The sequence below is a fragment of the Dendrobates tinctorius genome, unplaced genomic scaffold (genome assembly GCF_039654945.1).
Source record: "Dendrobates tinctorius isolate UK_male_01 unplaced genomic scaffold, ASM3965494v1 ptg000378l, whole genome shotgun sequence".
Taxonomy (NCBI): domain Eukaryota; kingdom Metazoa; phylum Chordata; class Amphibia; order Anura; family Dendrobatidae; genus Dendrobates; species Dendrobates tinctorius.
In genome coordinates this window covers 394,577-420,960 of record NW_027362044.1, presented here as the reverse complement: position 1 = coordinate 420,960, position 26,384 = coordinate 394,577, and the positions used below count along the sequence as shown (strand labels likewise).

General features: G+C 46.7%; 1 protein-coding gene across 5 annotated transcripts in view; it reads right to left on the bottom strand.

The window, feature by feature from the left end:
- Nucleotides 1-26,384, bottom strand: part of RECQL4 (RecQ like helicase 4) — a 268,983-nt gene that overhangs the window by 235,037 nt on the left and 7,562 nt on the right. For 4 of the 5 annotated variants that reach the window (XM_073563098.1, XM_073563093.1, XM_073563095.1 and 1 more), the window contains exons 3-4: nucleotides 19,756-19,789; nucleotides 13,858-13,919 (exon numbers count right to left, since the gene is read on the bottom strand). The exons of the other annotated variant lie outside the window; for it this stretch is intronic. In XM_073563098.1, the coding sequence (XP_073419199.1) occupies nucleotides 13,858-13,919; nucleotides 19,756-19,789 (96 nt within the window). The remainder of the gene's footprint in view (nucleotides 1-13,857; nucleotides 13,920-19,755; nucleotides 19,790-26,384) is intronic. 5 annotated transcript variants of the gene reach the window in all.

Genomic DNA, 26,384 nt, shown 5'->3' with positions numbered 1-26,384 from the left:
GCAGCTTGAAACTTATTCTGCTTAGTGGGCTCTAACACCAGGACCTTCTGTCTTATTTCCAAAGTGCGCTCTCTGGCCCTCCGATCGTACTATATGCGCTGTCGCGCTGGGTCGCCTGCATGTTCTCACGTACAGCCTGAGTCAGCTCCTGTAGGCGGTCCCGGAATTCCAGCACATAGGGTGCAATAGGTACCCCTTCTATGAGGCCCTTCCCAGTGTTCCAGCACTAAGTCTAGGGGTCCCCTTACCTGTCTCCCGTATACCAGCTCGAACTGGGAGAACCCCGTGGATTCTTAGGGCACCTCCCGACAGGCAAACAGGAGGTGTGGCAAGAATTTCTCCCAGTCCCTGTATGTCCTGGTAGAAGTCCCAATGAGCTGTTTTAATGTCCCGTTAAAGTGTTCACACAACCCATTAGTTTGCGGGTGGTACGGGGCGCTTCTAATGGACTTTACACCGCACAGCTTCCACAGTTGGTTGGTCACCTCTGCTGTAAACTGGGTACCCTGGTCCGAGATAATTTCCCGGGGAAATCCAACCCGTGAGAACACCTGGAGCAGGGCGGCCGCCACGGTCTCTGCCAATATGTTAGGTAACGCAACCGCCTCTGGATACCGTGTGGCATAATCTACCACTGTCAATATATACTTTTTCCCTGACGGACTGGGTTTGGCTAACGGCCCTATCAGATCGACCGCTACTCGGCTAAATGGTTCCTCCACAATGGGGAGGGGGCGTAATTTGGCCTTGCATCGATCCCCCCTCTTGCCAATGCACTGGCAACTGTCACAGGTCTGGCAGTACTGACGAACATCATAGGTTACCCCCGGCCAAAAGAAGTTTTGTGTCAGACGATGCCTGGTGCGACTGACGCCGAAGTGCCCGGCTAAGGGTATGTCATGAGAGATTCGCAGTAGCTCCTGCCTATACTTCTTGGGAACGACCAGCTGTTTTATAGTGGCGCTCGTCCCTGTGTGGTGCTGCTCTGTGATCCGGTAGAGGAGTCCCTGCTTCCATACAAACTGTTCCCCTTCCAGTACCCCTCCTGTGCTTTCCCACGATATCCCTCTAATGAAGGATCCTCAAGTAACTCCCTCTTAAATTCACCTGGGGTGGCCCAAGAAATGTGTCTGGCTATGGGAATACGTGTAGGGCTGGGATGTCTTACCTGGGCCTCCTCTGAGTGTGATTCCGCCTCCGCAGCTCGAGCTTGTCTCCGGGTGGTCACAGGATATGTCTCAGCCAGAGGAGCCACCGAGAATGCAGACAACATGGGCCCCAAGTCATTTCCCAGCAACACGTCTGCAGGCAAATTCTCCATCAAGCCGACCTCAACAAGGCCATCCCCGACTCCCCAGTTCAGGTGCATCTTGGCAGTGGGCAGTCGATGTATGGCTCCCCCTGCTACACGGACTGCCACTGTCCGGTCCGTCTTCTCTTGGTCCCGGACGAGATGAGGCTTCACAAGGGTCAAAGTTGCTCTGGAATCTTAGTCCCTGCATACGTTTCCCATTAACCCACACGACCTGTCGATGCTGTTGTCGATTATCTGCCCGGGCTGCCTGCACGGGGTCTACTTCATTTAGCACTTCCTCCATCTCTTCCACCCCTTGGTTAGTCGCAGCCCCCAATGCCGGGTCAGCTTCGCCTTGGTAGCAGTGTACAGCAGCCCAGCTGAAGGTAGCTGTTCCCGCCTTTGGCCACTGGGTATGCTGAGTCCAGTTGGGACATTGTCTTTGCAGGTGGCCCAGCTGACGGCAGGTGTGGGATCGCGCCCCAGGGGGACTTTGGTAGGCCGGGTTTCTAGCTGGTCCCCCTACAATCTTCGGTGGTTTGGGGCCCTCCAGGTCCATGGGCGGGCCCTTAGTGACCATCTTTGATCCGGACAACTGCGGCCTCCTGGCATCACGATGTTCAAGAGTCGTTGGCCGCCTGTCCCGACGCCATTCCTGTGTCTCGGGGGTTAGTCCATTAAAGAATCGTTCTAACAGGAAGAGCTGGAGGACGTCCTCCTTAGTGGTTGCTCGGCTCCCTTGTACCCACTGTAGCAGTGACCGCCGTAATTTACAGGCCCATTCAGCGTGGGTATCGGTTACGCGTTTTATAAGTCCGCGGAACTTTTGGCGGTATGCCTCTGGTGTCAGCGCATATCGGGCCAAGATCACTTCTTTGATCCGCTCATAGTCCATACAGTCCTCATCAGGTACCGTGCGATAGGCGTGCGCTGCCCGGCCTGTCAGCTTGCTGGCCAGAATCTGAACCCGTTCCTCCGGCTTCACTTGATGAAGGGCACACTGCCGCTCAAAGTCCTACAGAAAGCCATCAATGTCTTCCTCTGCCTCCCCCAACTGTCGGAAGGCATTATACTGGATTTTTTTGTGGCTTACTGTTGAAGGTACCTGGTCGAAGGCCAGAGCTCCCCCTGCTCGCTGACTCTCCTCTCTCCGCTCTGACATCTCCATCTTGGCTAGCTCTATCCTGGTCCGCTCGGCCATCTTTTCCTTCAGATCAGTACGCACATCAGCCATCACCTCTCGTATGATCTCTACCGCAGGGTTTGGGCCATAGAACGCCAATCTGTTCTTTACCTCCCTCTGGAATTCGGTCTCCTCCACGTTCACATTGGGGGGCGCTGCACTGTCGTGTTCCATGATGGCTGCTATCAAATCAGCTTTTGTTTTGTTGCTGGCGATCAACCCTAGGGCTTCCACCAGATCTTTTAATGGAGTCCTCTTCCAATCATTCCTTTCCTCCTGTATAAGGGGTATCATATCCCGCCGCTGCCACCAGTGTAACGGGGTCTACCAAGCTGGGGTACCTCTTTCAGTAACACCCCGTGTTTTCGGAGGTCCGCTCTGCGTTGGTTGGAGTCTGAATGAATGACGCTGGCTGGAATTCCTTGGTTCATGGGCGCATATAAAGGATCACTGCTTCTCCATGTATTTCCAGTCTGACAACACTTTACTCACAGGACACAGAACATATCACACAGATACAGAGGGCCGGCCAATAGAAAAGCGGCAGGCCAGACATACATTACAAGAGCCGCAGGTGGCCGGAGCCTTCCGATGTTTACTGTGGGAATTACAAAGGTGGGGGGAGGGCGGACAAAAGGAGAACATAGTGTCCCCTCTGCCCAGGTAGAAAAAATAAAGACGCGCACTCGTGCTGTAGGAGGAGGTGCTGACTGAACGTGGATATACCACAGGTAAAAGTCAACGGGTAGACAGTCGCACTCAAAATTGAATGTCACTTGCATCAGAGTCATTAAAGGAATTATGATTTTTATTAATTTTTTTTTTTTTTCTCACTAAATCAAGAAAAGTGAAAAAACACCGCAATTTTTCAGAGTCCCAAAGTAAGGGCTGTGGCAAGAGCCGCTCTCTTGCCACAGCCCTTACTTTGGGACTCTGAAAAATTGTCCTCTTTCCATATACCTTGACACTCCTATTGAGTATGGTTTGAGAAAGACCTAGGCATAGGTCGAAACGTAACCGTGTAATACTCATGTTTGGAATCTGATCTCTGTTTGCGGTGTTTTTTTCACTTTTCTTGATTTATTGAAAAAAAAAAATTAATAAAAATCATAATAATTCCTTTAATGACTCTGATGCAAGTGACATTCAATTTTGAGTGCGACTGTGTACCCTCTGCCCAGGGGCGCAGCCTGTGAACTGATGCATTAGGGACATGCATCTCACATAGAACCTATTATACATGCATATAACTGCACAACATATTCTGGGTGCCGAGTGGTTCTGTAACACGTAACAAAGGTCAATGGACACAGGTGGCTGAATTGAAGGAATTGCGTCATCACCCATTTACGGTGACTAAAAAGTTACAAGCTGAGGATTTAACTCCTGGCATTTTTATAAAGGAGTGGAATCATAGAATCATAGAATCGTAGAGTTGGAAGGGACCTCCTGGGCCATCTGGTCCAACCCCCTGCTCAAAGCAGGATTCGCTAAATCATCCCAGTCAGATGTCTGTCCAGCCTCTGTTTGAAGACTTCCATTGAAGGAGAACTCACCACTTCTCGTGGCAGCCTGTTCCACTCATTGATCACTCTGTCAAAAAGTTTTTTCTAATATCTAATCTGTGTCTCCTCCCATTCAGTTTCATCCCATTGCTTCTAGTCTTTCCTTGTGCAAATGAGAATAAAGTTGATCCTTCTAGAACTTGTGGTTTTGCCTGTCCCAAAGAGGAGGATTAATCACAGATGGCATTACTGCTTCAATGAAATGGAAGAGACACTGCTAATAGAAAATAAAATTCTGGACTTCCTGTTCTGGCGCCGCCATGTGCAGACATATGTGTGGGAGCTCCTGCTGACCGCCGCAAATACTCTGCATTTACACAGAGCCCTGACTCACAAAAGGAACTGGGATAATCGTGAGACCATCCGGGACCGTCCGCAACATGGTTCGGTTTGTCACGAGAGGTGCAGGGAAGGAGCAAAGGCACAAACAGGGCAAGCACGAGGAGATAGAACGGGAGGAGGAAGCCCCAGAGAAAGAAGGACATTTCAGACAGGGGGAGACAGTGGAGGCAAGAGGCACATTGGAAGTGCAGCTACATGCTCATGGCTCATTAAACTTTAAACAGCTAGCAAAAGAAATGACATCATACCTTGCTGAAGACTTTAAGCAGGCAGTGGCTGACATGATCCAATCTACCACTAAAGAGCTGCAAAGCAAGATGACTCATCAGGAGCAGAAACTGCAGGAAGCAAGCAGAGAATTTCTGAGGCGGAGGACAAAGTTATTCAGCTAGAAAAACAAGTCAGTGACTTAAAGAAACAAGCCTCCTACACTGTGGATAAACTAGAGGATCTGGAGAATAGGTCCCGCAGAAGCAATCTGAAAATGATAGGCCTCCCAGAGACAATAAACACACAGCAGCTAAATGATATCTATGAGGTGGAATTGTCAGAAGAACTGGGACTGTCCTATAACTGCAGAGTGGAGGTGCACACAGGATAGGCCCCCTAGAGAGGCCTCCGAGGCTGAGAGGGGCAGGAATAAGCAGAACAACAAGGAAGCTCAGAGACCACGCCAGGCAGTGGCAAAGTACTTGAACTTTAAAGATAAGGAATAAATACTCAGGGCTTATAAAGGAAGAAGGCGACCACTGATAATTCAGGGACATAAAGTCCTTTTATTGGGAGACTATTCAACAGAGGTGACACGGAGACACGGAGAAGAAGGGCATTCAGCGAAGCATGCACTCTGCTGTTTAAACGCAACATCAGATTCCAGCTAATCTACCCAGCAACGCTGCGTTTTAGGACAAGAGATGGTGTGATGAGGTCATTTACAGATCCCAAGGAGGCCATGAAAATTATGTCCCAGCAGCAACCTTCATCTGGCGGAGAGGAGACAGGGGGAGATGCTGAGGACGAGAAGGGGAGACCCTATCCATATGGCCTGAGGTCGGATTTGCATTTGGAAGGAGATAATGAAAGAGAGACAATGGCTAAGGAACAAAGAACCCCAATGACAAGGGCGTTCAGGAAGAACCAACCAAGACAGAATTACTAAATGATCAAATGCTTATGAGATTGTGTCAAGATATATCCTGGGGTCAGCATAAGTGAAAAGTATGACTGGAATACCTCACATGATAATATGAAGATGGAAGGGAGACATTTTTGTGGTCCAGGTTGAGCTACAGAAAGACTACGTACACTCCCAATCACCTAAAATAGGAAGACGTACAGTAATAAGGGATATCATCTGTGAACCACATGGTGGTGTACAAAACGTACAAATTCACAGGTATATTCACCCAACCGGGTCAATCAGACGGAACTATGTATGTTCAAGGAAAACTACAGGACAGCTGGTGGAGAGATCCCCCCCCCTCTATTTCTCCCCCCCCCCATATCTCCTTTCTTTTCACAGGTTCTATTGGACTGAATGGAGAATTTGGGGTGCTGATTTAATTGTTCTGCAAGTTGATCATACTGGCTGATGGCGAATTTGTGACTTCCAGGTTTATGGACATTGTGAGGTTTTCACAACAAAAAGACATATATGAAGTTGGGATAATGACGACCAGATGTGATGTGTATACTAGGTAGAAGACAAGATCTTCATTGAATGTTGAGGGGAGTATTTTGTGTTAAATTCAGATATCTTCCAGGGGGAAGTATCATACAAATGCTAGGTTCACATTGGGAGATATTGCTTGGGGGGATGAAGGGGGTGGGAGTAAAGTATTTCTGACATCAAAAAGGAGAGATGGAGAAGGACTTTAAGATAATATGGTTGTGAATATTAAAATGTTAGGAAATTGATATGATAAATTAAGGGGAATAGATGTTGATCTAAGATTTCAGAGTTTCAGGGTTACATGAGGGTCAGTGCTGAGAGAGAATGGATATAAAATAGGTACAACATGATAAATATGGGATAATAGGCGGGCGGGAAATTGCTTCTCTTTTGGTTTGGATAATGGCGGAAAAAAGAGGAGTCAACAAAGAGGTTGATGTATGGAGAGAAAGTGAGATGAGAAGAGGGGGGGGGAAGGGAGGGAGGGAAGTTAAGTTCATGAGCCCACTGCTATTGTACTATTTTATTACTGACAGATGGCATTGACTGGCAGTCCATACCTGAGAGGGAGAAGCTTCACACGTCCTCGCAGAAGAAACCATTGTGCAATTAATAATGGTTAGATTAATAACATGGAATATAAAAGGGTTGCGCTCACCACATAAAAGGATGATGATACTTTGCCACCTGAAAAGATTGAAAGCAGATATAGCCTTGCTTCAGGAGACACACTTAGACTTTTCCAGAATGAAGAAATTATGGGTGGGAGAAGTTCAAGGTTCTAGCTCGGTAGACAGAAAAGCAGGAGTCGTAATACTGATACATAAAGCATTGGCACACAGAGTTTCATCCGTAAAAATGCACCAGGAGGGAAGGGTAATCCGTTTGAAATAAGAGATAAATAAGGAAAGTATTACACCGTACAATATATACGCCCCGAACATAAATCAAAAGAAATGTTTTATGTCCTTAAGGAACAAACTACTGGCTGATAGTGGTAACATAATCACAGGAGGAGACTAATGAGGAAGAGGACAGGAAAGGAGCTTAATAAGATTAAATCCAGGAGAAGGGAAGAGATATAGGGGGAAAAAGGTTATTTGGAAGATATGACATCGAATTGGCAGCTGAAAGAGGCGTGGAGAACGTCACACCCTATGGATCGGTAATTTTCACATTACTCTAATGCACACAAGACATGGTCGAGAATAGACATGTTCTTTGTGTCAGATAAGATACTACACAAAATGTGTGATGTCAATATTGAGGACATGGTGATATCTGATCATAGTCATATCTCTAGACTTAGCTGACACACATCAGAAAGGGACGGACTATGGCGATTTCCAGAAAACAAGACAAAAGAGCAAGATTTTGTGAAACGGATGGGGGAATGGTGGACAGAGTTTGCAATGTATAATGAGGAGCACAAACCTAACCTGAGACTATATTGGGAAACAGTGAAGGTGGTGATAAGGGGAAACATCATGGCTTACATGCAGAGAATAAAAAAACGAATAAAAGAGCAGTACTTAGCAGCAAGCAGCGAAGTTAGGAGCAGCTATACAAAGTTTAAGAACTCACTACTGGATGAGGATAAAGATAAATGGATGCGGGCCAAAAACAATTTTGAAGAATGGGTGGAAAAAAGTGAGCAATTATATAGGAATCACTGGGAGGTAGAATGAAATAGGTATGGTGACAAAGCAGGGAGAACACTGGCTAATTTGGCTAGGGGAAGATATGTGGGTACATCTATAATGGCAATTAAAGATAAAAAAGGACAACGACCGACTAATCCCAAAGATATAAACAGAGTGCAGGGCAAATTCTATGCTAGGTTATACAAGGATGAGGATCATCAAAGTGTAGCGGGGGAGACATGGCTGGGAAGAGTTGATATCCCTAAACTGATGGAGGAGGAATTACAGGATTTAAATGGCTGCATCACGGAGGAAGAAATTAGTATGGCAATAAAAGGACTGGGGCCAATAAGGCTCCAGGGCCCGATGGCTTTAATGGTTCATTTTATAAGGCGCTGAGTGAGAAAATAGTTCCCACGCTTAAAGATTTACCGCATTTTTCGGACTATAAGACGCACCGGACCATAATACGCACCCCAATTTTCAGAAGGAAAATAGGGAAAAAAATAATGTGTCAAATGGGGGTCCGTCTTACAGTCCGAACTCCGCTTACCTGGGAAGGGATCCGGCACAGGTGGAGGAGTAGTCACAGGGGTCATTCAGTGGTCCAGGCTCGTGCGGTGGCGGCTCTGTGCTGGGGCAGGTTGGTTGTGCTGGGGCAAGGGCAGCTGTCCTGAGGCTGGGGCAGCTGTCCTGAGGCAGCTGTGTGGGGCTGGGGCAGCTGTCCTGAGGCAGCTGTCCTGAGGCTGGGGCAGCTGTGTGGGGCTGGGGCAGCTGTCCTGAGGCTGGGGCACCTCTGCAGGGCAGGGGTGGCGGCGGGCTGTGCTCCGGTGCAGGGGCGGCGGCTCCGCCGGCATTTCCTCCAAGCCCGGAGGCCCCCCCGCACATCCCCTGCTGGCCGCCACCATGTTGCGGTGGCCTCCGGGAACATGGACGCCGGTTAGAAGGCCGCCGGTCCGGGGACGGCGCATGCGCGGGTTCAGATCAGCAGGGGATGTGATGTGCGGGGGCCTCCGGGCTTGGAGGAAATGCCGGCGGAGCCGCCGCCCCTGCACCGGAGCACAGCCTGCCGCCACCCCCGCCCCGCAGAGCCCCGCCCACTGCCACCACCGCACCGCAGAGCCCCGGAGGTGAGTATATTGCAACCATAAGACGCACCCCCCACTTTCCCCCAAAATTTGGGGGGAAAAAAGTGCGTCTTATGGTCCGAAAAATACGGTACATAATCACATTTTGCAAGGGGATGCTATGTCAGAAGGGATGAATACGGCCTACATAAAGCTTCTCCCGAAAGGAGGGAAGGATTTGGAAGACCCTTCGGGATATAGACCTGTTATGATGAGTCACCGAAGGAGGAAAAAACAAAATACAAGCTAAGTCCAGAAAAACCAGAGAGGTTGGCAGCTATCGGATTGCAGACCCCTGAACCTATCCACAACAACTAGCAGTAGCCGTGGGGGGTTCCTACGGTGCCCTAGACCCCTCGATCACAGTCGGAGAACTATATAGCCTAAAGACAGAAAGGGGAAAAACTAAACTGCCCCAGAGCAGACCCCAAAGAAATAGGCAGCCCCCAACATATAATGACGGTGAAGCAAGATGAAAACACTAACACAGATAGAAAGATAGGTTGAGCAAATGATGGGGCCCAAGCTAACTACATAGGACAGGATAGGAAAGCTGCTGTCTGCCATCCGCAAAAACCCTATCAAAATGAGCCAACCGACTGATAGGAAAAACAGGGCCTGAAGTCGCTAGGCTTCAAAAGACTATATCAGCACTCAGGTATATTCTGAAGACAGAGCAAAAGATCAACAGATCAGAGACAAAAATGGAATTCAGCTCACCCCCGGCCGGGGATGGCAGAACTCCCAAAAAACAAGGCAAAACAAAAACAAAACTGAAGTGTACAAAGCAGAGCAGAAAAACTTAGCTTTGAGATGCAGGAATCAGACTGGTCTCCAAGAATCCAGTAGGAAAATCACCAGCCAGGAAGAAGGGCGTCGGCAGCCTTATATCCAGTCCTCAATTCCAGCCACCCAGTCATCATCTAGCTGCCCAGGTGTTTGGTAATCAGTCTCACTATCTTCCTTCACCAGAGGAGGGAGTTCATCAGACCTCAATGGTGAAGGGAAAAATGAACTCACAACATAGACCGATATCATTAATAAATCAAGTTGTTAAACTTCTCTCAAAGATAATGGCAGACAGGCTGGCTAGGATACTGCCTAGATTGATATCAAAGCAACAAACAGGTTTTGTGAAGGGAAGATTAGCCGTTACTAATATAAGGAAAACCATGTTACTGCTAAACAAGATTAGAGGGAAGCATCTGGATAAGGGAGAGGATCCAGCTATGGTCACACTGGACGCAGAAAAAGCGTTTGATAATGTGAGGTGGCCATGGCTGGGTCAAGTGTTGGATAAAATAAATCTGGTAGGTCCGTTTACACAGTTTTTGGCGGTACTATATCAAAATCCCAAAGCAAGGGTATACACGCCGGGGTTTCTTCTCAGATGCCTTCGAGCTGAAAAAGGGAACGAGGTAGGGGTGCCCGCTGTCCCCCTTAAGCCCCCGTTACACACTGCGATATCGCTAGCAATATCGCTGTAAAGTCACCGATTTTGTGACGTTGCAGCGATATTGCTAGCGATATCGCTGCATGTGATACCTACGACCGGCTCCCCCGCTGGTTATCGCTGATCGCGCGAGAAGCTGCTGGACCATTCCTCGTCGGCCGCTTCCTGTGGCGCCGACGAGCGACGCGTGGAGCCGGGCGGGAGGACGCAGGATCGCCGTGTCTGACAGGTAAGTAGCGACCCCCGACCCCTGCGATGTCGCTGGTGAGATCTGCCTGTGTGGCAGCTCACTAGCGACCACCTAGCGATGCGTTTTTACCGTGATTTTTGCGTGGTTTTTATGCTTTTTTCCACGCAATTAATGAGCATGCTGCGTTTACCGCGATGCATTTTTTTCGCGGTAAAAAACGCATCAATGTACACAAAAAGTGGAAAATGTATAGAAATGAATGGGAAGCTTATTTTTCGCGTTTTTCCTGCGGATTTTTTGGCAAATCCGCGGGAAAAACCCGCGAAAAAAACGCTGTGTGTGAACACAGCCTTACAATTCAATGCAACGTTTATTACTTGTAATATGCAACTTCATTACAAAATCAATAAAAATGATGTTTCAAAAAAAAAAGAAAAGAAAATTCTTCTGGCAGCTGTTTATGTGGACCCGAGTCATTGTATATTGCAGGATGATCAACAGCTTACTAAAGGAAAAGAAGCTCTGACTGAGGTAGCAGTTAGAAAGAGTGGCCTACAGGAGGACTGCCAGGCACAAGAGGACTCGGGTCCTGCCAGTGCTGATGCTGCTGTTTCTTCAACCTCATCAGATGAGGAGTTTGATTTTGAAAAGTATTTGGACGACATGGAGCCGGCAAAGAGTTGCCACAGGGAAAAAGATTCCACTCCGTCTCCTATAGCAGCAGATTGACCATATTTCAGCAAAATGTTTCACTTGCTCTCAAAGTAGAAGAGTTCAATCGTTCATCAAAACTGACTGCACGAGGCAATTCCTTCACACCCTGACATTGTTAGAGATGTTGCCCATGTGGTCACTGCTTTACCACCAGCACAAGTTAGTGTAGAGAAGTTGTTCTCTGGCCTTAAAATAATTAGGTCAGATTTGAGGTCATCTATGAGGGAGGGTCTGATGGAGGCGATACTATTTCTCAGAACAAATTCATAGACTGCACAAATGTTATTCAGTACGTTTTTGTTGAAAACTGTTTTTTCCCCACTTACTGCAGAGTGTATAACTAAATATGCAAAAGTTTTTTTGTTCTAAAGTCGTATTCCAATAAATGTATTTCATGTTCTATCTAAATGGCTTGATAATTGTATCATAATAATGATTAAAAGCCTGATGTTACCATTTTACTACAGTACATTTATCACTTAAACATGAGCCACGTATGAGGGAGTCAGAGTCGTTGTCATTGAAATTGAGGAGTCGGAGTAGGAGGTTTGGCTTACTAACTCCACAGCCCTGCATAGAACATTGGAAGGGGTATGATCCGGAGGAGAGGATGTGGGTGCCTCCGAGGTGAATTCCGGCAGGTTGATACAATCCCTCCATTTGGCCAATCCAGATAAACCCGGCACCGAGGATCATGTGGCCCCTCTTAGAAGGGGGGGGGGGAGGGGGGGGTACTGTCACAAGTGTGTAACGTCCTCCTGGGAAGTTCTGGGTTAGAAAATCACTACATATTGTGAATCGCCGGTCTTCCATTTAGCCTGTTTGTTTCCTTTGGTGCTGTAGAGGTTATCGACCCTTTCTATGCTGGTTAGAAACTTGCAGCTTCATCCGCTGTTCCTGACCTGGTCATTTCCTCTCCCTATAAGATTTGGCCAGACCTTCTCTTCCTTGCCAGTGATAGCTGTGCTGAGTTGGAGATAGTTGTTGCTGCTGGAAATTGTTGCATGCTGTTTTTGGGTGTATGCTTTCCTCATTGTCCTGTTCCCATTTGCAGGGCTGTGGAGTCGGAGTCGTGGAGTCGGAGTCGGTGCTCATTTTGGTGGAGTCGGAGTTGGAGTCGGTATAAAATGGACCGACTCCGACTCCTAAAATATATAATAAATTGGGTACAGTAATTCAATGCAGGATGTGCTGAATATTTTTTCATAGGAGTTTGGGAAAGTTATGAAATGTCCTATAAATGGCTGTTCTATTCCTGATCTAAGGCTACATTCACACACAGCGTTTTTCCTGTGTTTTTTGAGGATACGTTTTTCAGCTGCAAAAGCTGATCATCTTTTTAAAAAACCGCATCACCTGAAAGGTTTTTCAGCTCATAGATAATGTTTTCAATAGCAAAAGCAGATTAGAAATCTGCTCTATCCATTTATCCATATCGTATCTGTACCAAAAAGAATGAAAACCGGGTAGTACACCAATATATATTCTGTTCTATCTAAATATCTTGATTATTGGATCATAAAAATGATTAAATGTCTGAGGTTCACATTGTACTACAATAAATTTTTCACTTAAATATAAGCAATATGTGTGGGAGTCGGAGTCGGAGTTGGAGTCGGAGTCGGTGTAAGGGAAATTGAGGAGTCGGAGTCGCAGGTTTGGCTTACCGACTCCACAGCCCTGCCCATTTGTTTGCACATTCCCACCCTATATTCCCCTCTACCTTTGCTTAGAGTTTTGTAGGTCAGTGGCTTTTTGTTTTCCCTGTTTGTCTTACCTGTTTATACACTAGCATTTATGTCCCAGGCCTCCTGGGGCAGAGGAGGAAACAGCTTAGTGTTTAACAGGTGAACAGCAAGGCTGGTGGCCTAAACCTCACCTTTAGAGGCACCTGTGGAGCAGGGATAGTTAAGGTTCCAGTCCTAGGGTTGCTTCAGGGCCCCTTTCCCCATTTACGTACAGACAGTGCGACAGGAAAGAAGGTTCAATCATAATTACAGAGCAGACTCTTTACTGTAAGAGCAGTGAGACTATGGAACTCTCTGCCACAAAACGATGTAATGGTTGATTCACTACATGGACGCCTTTCTTGAAAAATATAGTTATGGGTATTACATTCTGGGAACTCTTCTGATCGCCATGCATGGAGTTGGGAAGGAATTTTCCCCCCCCCGACGTGGAACTATTAGTGTCAGCCCCAGGGGGGTTTTGCTTCCTCTGGATCAGTTGTTGGACTTATAAAACTCGAGAGCAGGAGAGGTGCCGTGGGGAGGGCTCCCGATCCCATGACAACGATTAAGGTGGGGGCTTCAGGTGCCATGATAACAGGGGGGTGAGGCAGGGTCCTGAGCGCCATGGCAGCGGGGTGGCGAGGTGTCTCCCACGCCGTGAGCCACAGGCCAGGTGTGCAGCGGGCTCTTCTGTAATGTCCATAGACTAATATTGATGTGGGTCTTGTGCCCCCCTTGGTGCAGCTGACTGATTGACTGATACACATACCTCTATTTCTCACCATCAGTGTATGAGAATTTACTCTTCGCCCCACTTTATTAATTTCTCAGTCACATGTAGTCCACCTCTACCCCCTCCCAAACATTATCAGGGTTAGTGCAGATCACACTGATCACATGAATGTGGCGGACTACAAATGTCAGCATGGAGGCTCAACACTAACCTCGTTAACCACTGCTCCGCTCAGCCTTTCTTGCTTCAGAATCTGAAACTCTCTGTAGAGATCTGGAAAAAAAAAAAAAAAAATAGAATTAGACTTACCGGTAATTCGGTTTCTAGAAACCTTCCATGACAGCATAGGAGGAGGTCGTCTCCACGCCCTAATGGGGGGACAGGAAGCACGAGAGGTTAAAAGGTCCCTCCCTCTCACCAGTGACTTACAACTGATTACCATAGCACCGGTTACCTTTAAGATTCTCAGAATTTGTCCAAGAATACAGGGAGGGAAATAGTGGTGTCGTGGAAGGTTTCTAGAAACCGAATTACCGGTAAGTCTTATTCTATTTTCTCTAGCAACCTTCCACGACAGCATAGGAGGCATAACAACCTATACTGCACTAGGGGGGGACAACGGCCTGAAGAACTTTTCGGCCAAAGACCAGATCCCTGTTGGATACAAGGTCTAATCTATAATGTCTAGTAAAGGTATGTAAGGAGGACCAAGTTGCTGCCCTGCAAATCTGCTCTGAAGATGCGCCTGCCCTCTCAGCCCATGACGTAGAGGTAGATCGAGTTGAATGCGCCTTGATTCCGGCAGGGGAAGTGATGTTTTGCGTCAGGTAAGCGCCAGAGATAGCCTATCTAATCCAATTGGCAATGGTGTTCTTCGCCACCTTCTTCCCTCTGTTTGGGCCAGAGGTATGGATAAATAGGTTGTGGTCGACTCTATAGGGTTTGGTACGCTCCAGGTAGTGGAGAACTATACGTCTTACATCCAGCGTATGAAACACCTCCTCTTTGGGGTTTGCTGGGTTCTGCCAAAATGACGGAAGGATTATATTTTGTGACCTATGGAAGTCGGACACTACCTTCGGCAGAAAAGATGGGTCAAGAGAGAGGACTATGGAATCATCTCTAACAGTTAGGTAAGGTTCCCTAACAGAGCGCCTGGAGCTCTCCTACTCGCCTTGCTGAAGTTATTGCTACAAGGAAGGCCACTTTACAGGTGAGGAGCTGAGAAGTGCAGGATGACAAGGGCTCAAAGGGAGATTGAGGGAGTCCCGTAAGCACCACATTCAAGTCCCATGTTGGGACCGCTATTAGCTTCTTTGGCTGAAGTCCAGTGGCTGATGTCATGAATCTTCTTATTCACCTGTGGTTGGCCAAGTCACAGTCGAACATAGAACTTAATGCTGACACCTGTACTTTCAATATGGTAGGTTTTAGACCTAGTTCTAGCCCCCACTGCAAGAAATCCAGGATACGAGAAAGGTTAGGCTTCTCTGGGTCAGGCAAGTCTGGTAGGCACCACGAAGAGAACCTCTTCCATATTTTATTATATATATATAGCGATAGTGACCGGTTTTCGGGATTTCTGGAGGGTCTTTATTACCGCCTCTGATAAGCCCCTGGTCCTCAGAATCTGGGCTTCAGTAGCCAGGCCGCCAACCTCATTCCCCGAAGGTTTGGGTGGTGATGTAGGGGGCCTTGCGAGAGAAGGTCGTCTTCCATGGGTAGGATGAATGGTCCGTCTACCACCAGCTCCGTGATCAGAGAGTACCAGCTCCTCTTTGGCCATAACGGAGCTACTAGGATGGTTGGGGTTTGATCGTCCCGAATCTTCTTCAGGGTTGCGGCAAGGATTGGGACTGGTGGGAAGGCGAAAGCTAGATGGAACCTCCACCTGTGGGCGAAGGCATCCACTCCCAGGGACCTGTCCCTGGGGTTCAGTGAAAAGTAGTTTTCCACTTGAGCATTCTCTCCTGAGGCTAATAGGTCCACCTCCGGGAGGCCCCACCTGTCGACCAGTTTCTGAAAGATTATTTTGCTCAGGGTCCACTCGCTAGGCTGGATACATCTTCTGCTTAGAAAATCTGCCTGAAGATTGGCGGTACCCTTCAGGTGAATTGCAGTCAAAGAACGGAGGTGCCTTTCGGCCCAGGAAAATATTCGGTTTGAGAGGCCCTCCAGGCTGCTGGATCTCGTACCCCCCTGGTGCCCGAGATGGGCCACTGTTGTTATATTGTCTGAGTAGACTGATGTGCTGGCCCCGGACCAGGTGTCTTGCTGCCAGTAGAGCTTCTTCCACCACCTTCAGCTCTCTGAAGTATGAGGACATTGCGCTCACTTTCTGGCTCCATAACCCCTGGAATGGGTGACGAGACACTACAGCTCCCCAGCCTTTTTTGCTGGCGTCTGTTGTTACCGTGACTAAAGGAGTCTGAGACCAGTTGATTCCCCTGCACAGGTTCTTGTGGTCCATCCACCATGCCAGCGAGGCTCTCACTACCCCCCTGGGGTCTGGACCTTTTTGTTCAGACAGGTGTGATCTCGATTCCAGTTTAAGATATGGGACTGGGGCATTCTGGAGTGGGCCTGTGCACAAGGTACCGACTGGATACAGGAGGTCATAGACCCTAGTATGGACATAGCTGACCTGAGGGTCGGGGATCTCTGTTCCCTGAACTCTGAGATCCTTGATATTATGGATCTCTGGTGCTCCTCCGGGAGGAAGGACATTTGTTTTTTTGAATCCAGTAGGATTCCTAAGAATTTCACCTCCTGGGAGGGTTGGATCTGTGATTTCTTTATGTTCGGGATCCATCCTAACGACTGGAGAATACTCAGGGTCTGAGTCACCTGCAGTTCCAGAGTTCGGTAGGAGGCTCCTATTATTAATAGTTCGTCGAGGTAGGGTACGATACATATGCCCTGGCTTCTGATGTGGGACACAGCCGCCGTCATAATCCAGGAGAATACTCGAGGAGCAGATGATATCCCAAATGGAAGCACGTTGTATTGAAAGTGTCTTATTTCTGGACCCTGGTGGCCCGCGAACCTCAGATACTTTCTGTGAGAAGGATGGATGGGAATGTGGAAATAGGCATCGGTCAGATCTATAGTTACCAGAAAGTAAGACTTCCCTATTAGAGGAATGGCGGTCTTTACCGACTCCATTTTGAATTTGTGGTATGCAATGTGTCGGTTGAGGCCTTTTAGGTTTATTATTATTCTCGACTCCCCTGTGGGCTTTCTTACTAGGAACAATCTGGAATAATGCCCTCTTATCTTGCTCCTTCACAGGGACCCGAGAGATGGCATTTGACTGTAGAAGCTGCAGAATGCCGGAATTTAGAGCTGGGGTCTCCCAAGATGGTAGGGAGGTGACTCTTATACCCTGCGGGGGATAGGATTCGAGTTCTAGCAGTAGGCCCTCTCTGATCACACTGAGGACCCAGGGGCGGTCGGAAAACAACTGCCAAGCAGGAAAGAAACTCGACAGCCTTCCCCCCCACCGGGATCGAGTCATTGTTTTTCTTGGGACTGCTGTTGCTGCTGGGGGACCAGGATGTTCCTGCCTCTCCCTTTAGCGTAGCTGCATCTTCCCGTCTTACCCTTCCCTCGTGGTTGGGATGACTGATTCTGGGGGGCTCGAAAAAGACGTTTTCTTGTGGTTCTCTGCTATGGAAGCACCTTTTTGTCAGCACCTTTTTGTCAGTGACTTTTCCAGAATTTCTTCTAAGGCAGGGCCGAAGACATGTTCACCTTTAAAAGGTAAAGAGCATAGTTTAACTTTGGATGTAATGTCTCCGCTCCACGTCTTAAGCCAGAGGGCACGTCTGGCAGATGTACGGATCATCTCCATTGATGCATCTGCCAGGAAGCCCATAGCTCTCTGCAAGATAGGGCGTGAGTTAAGGAGGTCACTCCTTGAGGTACCATGCAAAATATGGTTCTCTAGCTCCTCAATCCATTGAAAGGGGGACCTAGAGACACAAGTGGACGCAATTCCTGATTTTAAGGTGGCCGCAGAGGTTTCCCATGTTTTCCTCAGGAGGCTTTCAGCTTTACGGTCCATTGGGTCTCTAAGCTGAGACGCATCATCAAAAGGTAGAACCGTCTTTACAACCTAGACATCGACCTTCGGAATGTCCCATTTAAACTCCTCTCCTTCCAGAGGAGATCTATGACGGAGCTCTGAAGGGGCTGAATAGCGTTTCTCAGGGTATTCCCATTCCTGGGAGATCATGTCCGCTATGCTTTTATGAACTGGAAAGCCTGCTCGTTTAGGTCCTTCATATCCCCCAAACATGCGATCCTGTGCTGTTTGCGTGACAGGTTCATCTTCTAGGCCCATAATGGCGCGTACTGCGCTAATCAACTCCTCCACGTATTCTGTGGAAAGGAGATATCTTCTAACGTCAGGTGCTCTAGAGGTCTCTGGTTGCTCCCAATTTTCAGAGCTCAAGTTGAATAATCCCTCCGACTCGGATTCTGAAACCTCCACCTGAATCCTCAGTTTTTTTGAAGGTGGTGAGCCCATAATCGGAGGGGGTGGAGGCGGAGGTGGAGGGGGGGACAGGGCGGCTAAAGAGGTCTGAACCTGACGGGTGACCAAGCTGCGAATCTCGTCAATGACGGGTGCTCGGCCCTGACCACTTTATCTGTGCATGCCTGATATAACTTTTTCTCCCAATTAGAGGGAAGTTTCATACTGCATATGGCACACTTTGCCGATTTGCTGGAGGTATTGTGCTTTTATGGGCAGACTTTTCTCCCTATAAGAAAGAGGAGAAGTATTTTAAAGGACCTCTATCCCGGATCGCACCACTAGGACCCACCCCAGGTAACACTCACTGTGGCTGGGGCAGCGCTGGGCTCTGCAGATGCAGGGCAGGAAGAACCATCCATGACAGCAGGGGATTTGCCTTACCTGTCGGCGTCTTCCGGCGGGTTAATGAAGGGTTAACTCCACCCTCAGCGCTTCAGCTTGATTCCCCCTCCTCCTCCCTGGGTCCTGGAGCAGGCACAGCAGGTGCTGGCGAGCTCCGCGCACCTGCAGCAGGATGGGGGCCGCCATGACAGCGCGCCCTCCACATACACCGGAAGTGACCCGCACGTGACGTCACTTCCAGGTCTTCGCACAGCACGCAGGGGAGGAGGAGACGCCGGAGAGCTGCGGGAGGCCTCCGGCGGGGATCACTGGCCCACTTTTCTCCCCAAAGGGGAGCGCAGGAGGGCCAGGAACGGTCCCGAATGCAGGAGCAGACGGGAGCAGAATGGAGGAGGGGAGGCTGCGCCACCGACCACCACTGCCCGGCTTTGAATCCACAGGTATGCTATAGCAGCCGGCCACACAGCACACCAGACCTCTCCATGCCCCATGGGGGACAGGAAAGACACTGGTGAGAGGGAGGAGGGAGGGACCTTTTAACCTCTCATGCTTCCTGTCCCCCATTAGGGCGTGGAGACGACCTCCTCCTATGCTGTTGTGGAAGGTTGCAAGAGAAAAAAAGAATCTGAATCACAACGAGTCGCCATCAACCTTCGCCCCACCATAGTAAGTATCCTGCAAGCCCAACATCAGGGAGGAAGCTTACCTGGATTAGAAAGGGTCAATGGATCTGCTCTACTGAAGAGAACCCTCTTCCTATACAGCTAGATCCTTCATGTGAGCTCTCCTGTTAATCCGTACTGAACTAATACATATATGTAATAAGTCCTCCTCTTATTAATACTCATCAATGCACCTGCTGTTACTGCAGAAAACCCTTTCCTATATAGCCTTGGGCCATTTGAGACGCACCTCGCCAGACACCGGGGGAAGGGGGGGTTTGGAGTTGGAGACAGACGCAAGTCGGCAGACACTGGGGGGGGGGGGGGGGGGGGGGACGCTATAAACCATACAGTGGTATGTGGCAGAGATATAACCGCAGGGCCCTGGAGATTTGCACAGTGGATCTATAACACCACCAGGTGGATTCATCTACCCCAGACAACACCAGACGGCAGCACTGAGTGCCGGCTGATTATAAGATGGGTCGTATATAGTCCCCTTGCCATGTGATCAGACCGGGGATATATATTCCTTCATCCAGCACACAAGGCGCCGTCTACTTACGCTGCGTCTCCTCGGACGACTCTTCAACATCCGCCTGCAGAGGGGAGACAATCAGCATTAGGGCTCATACGCACCACCATGAAAAAAAAAAAAAAGAATTGCTCTGTGAGAGACACAACTAAGTGAGCTATATAAATCAGTACTTTGCCTCTGGAGTTTTACTTTACGTGTAAATAAAAATTTTTGGGGAGAAAATAATAGTGTGGGATTCTCAGCACTTTCATAAACAGGAAAGGGGCTGCTGACGGCTGGGGGCCGATGTTTATAGCCTGTGAAAGGGGTAATACCCATGGAGCTTCCCAGGCTATTGATATCACACAGCTGTATACATTGCCTTTGCTGGTTATTAACCCCTTACCTACAATTGACGTAATATTCCGTCCATGTGACCATGGACCTAATTACCATGGACGGAATATTACGTCATCGCGATCAGCGGCGCCCACGTGGTGAGCGCCGCTGATCGCGGTCGAGTGTCAGCTAATTATCATAGCTGACACCCGGCACAATGTGTCAGGGGCGGTCACGGACCGCCCCCGACACGTTAACCCCTTGCACACCGCGATCAAACACGATCGCGGTGTACCTGGGGTTAAAGGGAAGCATGGGCAGGGAGGGGGCTCCCTCTGTGCTTCCCTGTGCCCCCCACAGCAGCGCAATGTGCAGCGCTGCTGCGGGGGACTCCTTTCCTGCAGGTCCCCGGATCCAATATGGCGACGGGGACCTCCGGGGGCCTGCAGGAAGCTGGCTTCCTCAGTGCCTGCAAAGCGCAGGCATGAGGAAGCCTGTGCAGTGCCTGTGACAGATCGCTGATCTGTCACAGTGATCTGTGATGTGACAGATCAGCGATCTGTCACAGGACAGTGATGTCCCCCCTGGGACATTGTAATAAAGTAAAAAAAAATAAAATAAAATAAAGTGTAAAAATAATTAAAAAAAAAAAAAAAAAAAATTTTCCCAATAAATTCATTTTTTGGAAATAAAAAAAAAAAACACAATAAAAGTACACATATTAGGTATCGCCGCGTCCTTAACGACCAGCCCTATAAAACTGTCCCAATAGTTAACCCCTTAAGCGAACCCCTTAAAAAAATTAAAAAAAAACGAAGCAAAAAATAATGATTTATTATCATAACGCCGAAAAAAAAGTGCAATAACGCGCGATCAAAAAGACGCATATACAGTGGGGCAAAAAAGTATTTAGTCAGTCAGCAATAGTGCAAGTTAAACCACTTAAAAAGATGAGAGGCGTCTGTAATTTACATCATAGGTAGACCTCAACTATGGGAGACAAACTGAGAAAAAAAAAAATCCAGAAAATCACATTGTCTGTTTTTTTTCCTTTTATTTGCATATTATGGTGGAAAATAAGTATTTGGTCAGAAACAAAATTTCATCTCAATACTTTGTGATATATCCTTTGTTGGCAATGACAGAGGTCAAACGTTTTCTGTAAGTCTTCACAAGGTTGCCACACACTGTTGTTGGTATGTTGGCCCATTCCTCCATGCAGATCTCCTCTAGAGCAGTGATGTTTTTGGCTTTTCGCTTGGCAACACGGACTTTCAACTCCCTCCAAAGGTTTTCTATAGGGTTGAGATCTGGAGACTGGCTAGGCCACTCCAGGACCTTGAAATGCTTCTTACGAAGCCACTCCTTCGTTGCCCTGGTGGTGTGCTTTGGATCATTGTCATGTTGAAAGACCCAGCCACGTTTCATCTTCAATGCCATTGCTGATGGAAGGAGGTTTGCACTCAAAATCTCACGATACATGGCCCCATTCATTCTTTCATGTACCCGGATCAGTCGTCCTGGCCCCTTTGCAGAGAAACAGCCCCAAAGCTTGATGTTTCCACCACCATGCTTTACAGTAGGTATGGTGTTTGATGGATGCAACTCAGTATTCCTTTTCCTCCAAACACGACAAGTTGTGTTTCTACCAAACAGTTCCAGTTTGGTTTCATCAGACCATAGGACATTCTCCCAAAACTCCTCTGGATCATCCAAATGCTCTCTAACAAACTTCAGATGGGCCCGGACATGTACAGGCTTAAGCAGTGGGACACGTCTGGCACTGCAGGATCTGAGTCCATGGTGGCGTAGTGTGTTACTTATGGTAGGCCTGGTTACATTGGTCCCAGCTCTCTGCAGTTCATTCACTAGGTCCCCCCGCGTGGTTCTGGGATTTTTGCTCACCGTTCTTGTGATCATTCTGACCCCACGGGGTGGGATTTTGCGTGGAGCACCAGATCGAGGGAGATTATCAGTGGTCTTGTATGTCTTCCATTTTCTAATTATTGCTCCCACAGATGATTTCTTCACTCCAAGCTGGTTGGCTATTGCAGATTCAGTCTTCCCAGCCTGGTGCAGGGCTACAATTTTGTTTCTGGTGTCCTTTGACAGCTCTTTAGTCTTCACCATAGTGGAGTTTGGAGTCAGACTGTTTGAGGGTGTGCACAGGTGTCTTTTTATACTGATAACAAGTTTAAACAGGTGCCATTACTACAGGTAATGAGTGGAGGAAAGAGGAGACTCTTAAAGAAGTTACAGGTCTGTGAGAGCCAGAAATCTTGATTGCTTGTTTCTGACCAAATACTTATTTTCCACCATAATATGCAAATAAAATGAAAAAAAAAAAAACACAATGTGATTTTCTGGATTTTTTTTTCTCAGTTTGTCTCCCATAGTTGAGGTCTACCTATGATGTAAATTACAGACGCCTCTCATCTTTTTAAGTGGTGGAACTTGCACTATTGCTGACTGACTAAATACTTTTTTGCCCCACTGTAAATATCCATGGTACCGATGAAAACGTCATCTTGTCCTGCAAAAAACGAGCCACCATACTGGATCATCAGCGAAAAAATAAAAAAGTTATAGCTCGCAGAATAAAGTGATGCAAAAATAATTATTTTTTATATAAATTTGTTTTCATTGCATAAAAGCGCCAAAACATAAAAAACGACCTAAATGAGGTATCGCTGTAACCGTACTGACCCGAAGAATAAAACCGCCTTATAAATTTTACCGCACCCGGAACGGCGTAAACGCACCACCCAAAAGAAATTCATGAAACGCTGGTTTTTGTAAATTCTGCGTCCCAAAAAACGAAATAAAAAGCGATCAAAAAATGTCACATGCCCGAACATGATACCAATAAAAGCGTCAACTCGTCCCGCAAAAAATAAGACCTCACATGACTCGGTGGGTCAAAATATGGAAAAATTATAGCTCTCAATATGTGGTGACGCAAAAACTATTTTTACAATAAAAAGCGTCTTTTAGCGTGCGACAGCTGTCAAACATAAAAACCGCCATAAATAGTAAATCAAACCCCCCCGTTATCACCCCCTTAGTTAGGGAAAAATAATAAAATTAAAAAAATGTATTTATTTCTATTTTCCCATTAGGGCTAGGGTTAGGGCTAGGGTTAGAATTGGGGGTTTCCACTATTTGCGCACATCAGGTGCTCTCCAAACGCAACATGGCGTCTGATCTCAATTCCAGCCAATTCTGCATTGAAAAAGTCAAATGGTGCTCCTTCCCTTCCAAGCTCTGCCATGCACCCAAACAGTGTTTTACCCCCTCATATGGGGTATCAGCCTAATCAGAACAATTTGCAAAACAACTTTTGGGGTCCTATTTCTCCTGTTGCCCTTAGGAAAATAAAAATTTTGGGGCAAAAATATCATTTTTGTGGAAAAAAAATTTTTTGTTATTTTCACGCCTGGGCGTTATAAACTTCTGTGAAGCACTTGGGGGTTCAAAGTTCTCACCACACATCTAGATAAGTTCCTTGGGGGGTCTAGTTTCCAAAATGGGGTCATTTGTGGGGAGTTGCCACTGTTTTGGTACATCAGGGGCTTTCCAAACGCGACATGGTGTCTGATCTCAATTCCAGCCAAAAAAGTCAAATGGCGCTGCTTGCCTTCCGAGCTCTGCCATGTGCCCAAATAGTCATTTACACCCACATATGGGGTATCAGCGTACTCAGGACAAATTGCACAATAACTTTTAGGGTCCTGTTACCCTTGGGAAAATAAAAAATTGGGGGTGAAAAGATCATTTTGTGGAAAAAATATGATTTTTTAATTGTACCGCTGTACATTATAAACTTCTGTGAAGCCCTTGTGGGTTCAAAGTTCTCACCACATATCTAGATAAGTTCCTTAGGGGGTCTAGTTTAAAAAATGGGGTCACTTGTGGAGGGTTTCCACTGTTTAGGCACATCAGGGGCTCTCCAAATGTGACATGGCGTCTGATCTGAATTCCAGCCAATTTTGCATTGAAGAAGTCAAACGGCGCTCCTTCCCTTCTGAGCTCTGCCATGCGCCGAAACAGTGGTTCCCCCCACATATCAGGTATCAGCGTACTCAGGACAAATTGCACAATAATTTTTGCAGTCCAATTTCTCCTGTTACACTTGGTAAAATAAAAAAAATTGAACCTGAAGTAATTTTTTTTGTGAAAAAAAATGTTAATTTTTTTTAAATATTCAAAAAATTCCTGTGACGCACCTGAAGGGTTAATAAACTCCTTGAATGTGGTTTTAAGCACCTTAAGGGGTGCAGTTTTCAGAATGGTGTCACTTTTGGGTATTTTCTATCATATAGACCCCTCAAAGTGGCTTCAAATGTGATGTGGTCCGTAAAAATAAAATGGTGTTGCAAAAATGAGAGATCGCTGGTCAACTTTTAACCCTTATATCTTGCTAACAAATAAAAATTTTGGTTCCAAAATTGTGCTGATGTAAAGTAAACATGTGGCAAATGTTACTTATTAACTTTTTTGTGTGCCATATCTCTGTGATTTAAGGGCATAAAAATTCAAAGTTGGAAAATTGCGGAATTTTCAAAATTTTCGCCAAATTTCCGTTTTTCTCATAAATAAACGCAAGTTATATGAATGAAATTTTACGACTAACATGAAGTACAATATGTCACGAGAAAACAATGTCAGAATCACCGGGATCCACGTAAGCGTTTCAGAGTTATGACCTCATAAAGGGACAGTGGTCAGAATTGTAAAAATTGGCCCGGTAGTTAACGTGCAAACACCCTTGGTAGTGAAGGGGTTAAGATGGGGAACTCAAAAAATGACAGTGTTCCCCAATAATTAATAACCAACAAAGGCTAAGCAGACACCTGCAGGCTGATAATATTAACCCCTTCACCCCCAAGGGTGGTTTGCACGTTCATGACCGGGCCAATTTTTACAATTCTGACCACTGTACCTTTATGAGGTCATAACTCTGGAACGCTTCCTTGGATCCTGGTGATTCTGACATCGTTTTCTCGTGACATATTGTACTTCATGTTAGTGGTAAAATTTCATTCAAATAACTTGCGTTTATTTGTGAGAAAAACGGAAATTTGGCGAAAATTTTGAAAATTTCGCAATTTTCCAACTTTGAATTTTTATGCCCTTAAATCACAGCGATACGGCACACAAAAAACTTGATATCTAACATTTCCCACATGTTTACTTTACATCAGCACAATTTTGGAACCAAAATTTTTTTTTTTTAGGAAGTTATAAGGGTTAAAAGTTGACCAGCGATTACTCATTTTTACAACACCATTTTATTTTTAGGACCACATCACATTTGAAGCCACTTTGAGGGGTCTATACGATAGAAAATACCCAAAAGTGACACCATTCTAAAAACTGCACCCCTTAAAGTGCTCAAAACCACATTCAAGAAGTTTATTAACCCTTTAGGTGCGTCAGGAATTTTTTTGAACATTTAAAAAAAAAATGAACATCTAACTTTTTTTCATAAAAAAAATACTTCAGGTTCAATTTTTTTTATTTTACCAAGGGTAACAGGAGAAATTGGACTGCAAAAGTTATTGTGCAATTTGTCCTGAGTACGCAGATACCTGATATGTGGGGGGGAACCACTGTTTCGGCGCATGGCAGACCTCAGTAGGGAAGGAGCGCCGTTTGACTTTTTCAATGCAAAATTGGCTGGAATTCAGATTGGACGCCATGTCACGTTTGGAGAGTCCCTGATGTACTTAAACAGTGGAAACCCCCTACAAGTGACCCCATTTTGGAAACTAGACCCCCCAAGGAACTTATCTAGATATGTGGTGAGAACTTTGAACCCACAAGGGCTTTACAGAAGTTTATAACGTACAGCGGTACAATTAAAAAATCATATTTTTTCCACAAAAATGATCTTTTCACCCCAATTTTTATTTTCCCAAGGGTAACAGGACCCTAAAAGTTATTGTGAAATTTGTCCTGAGTACGCTGATACCCCACATGTGGGGGTAAACCACTATTTGGGAGCATGGCAAAGCTCGGAAGGGAAGCAGCGCCATTTGACGTTTTTGGCTGGAATTGAGATCGGACACCATGTCGCGTTTGGAAAACTCCTGATGTACCAAAACAGTGGAAACCCCCCACAAATGACCCCATTTTGGAAACTAGACCCCCTAAGGAACTTATCTAGATGTATGGTGAGAACTTTGAACCCCCATGGGCTTCACAGAAGTTTATAACATAAAGCCATACAATTAAAAAATCATATTTTTTCCACAAAAATGATCTTTTCACCCTCAATTCTTATTTTTCCAAGGGTAACAGGACCGTAAAAGTTATTGTGCAATTTGTTCTGAGTA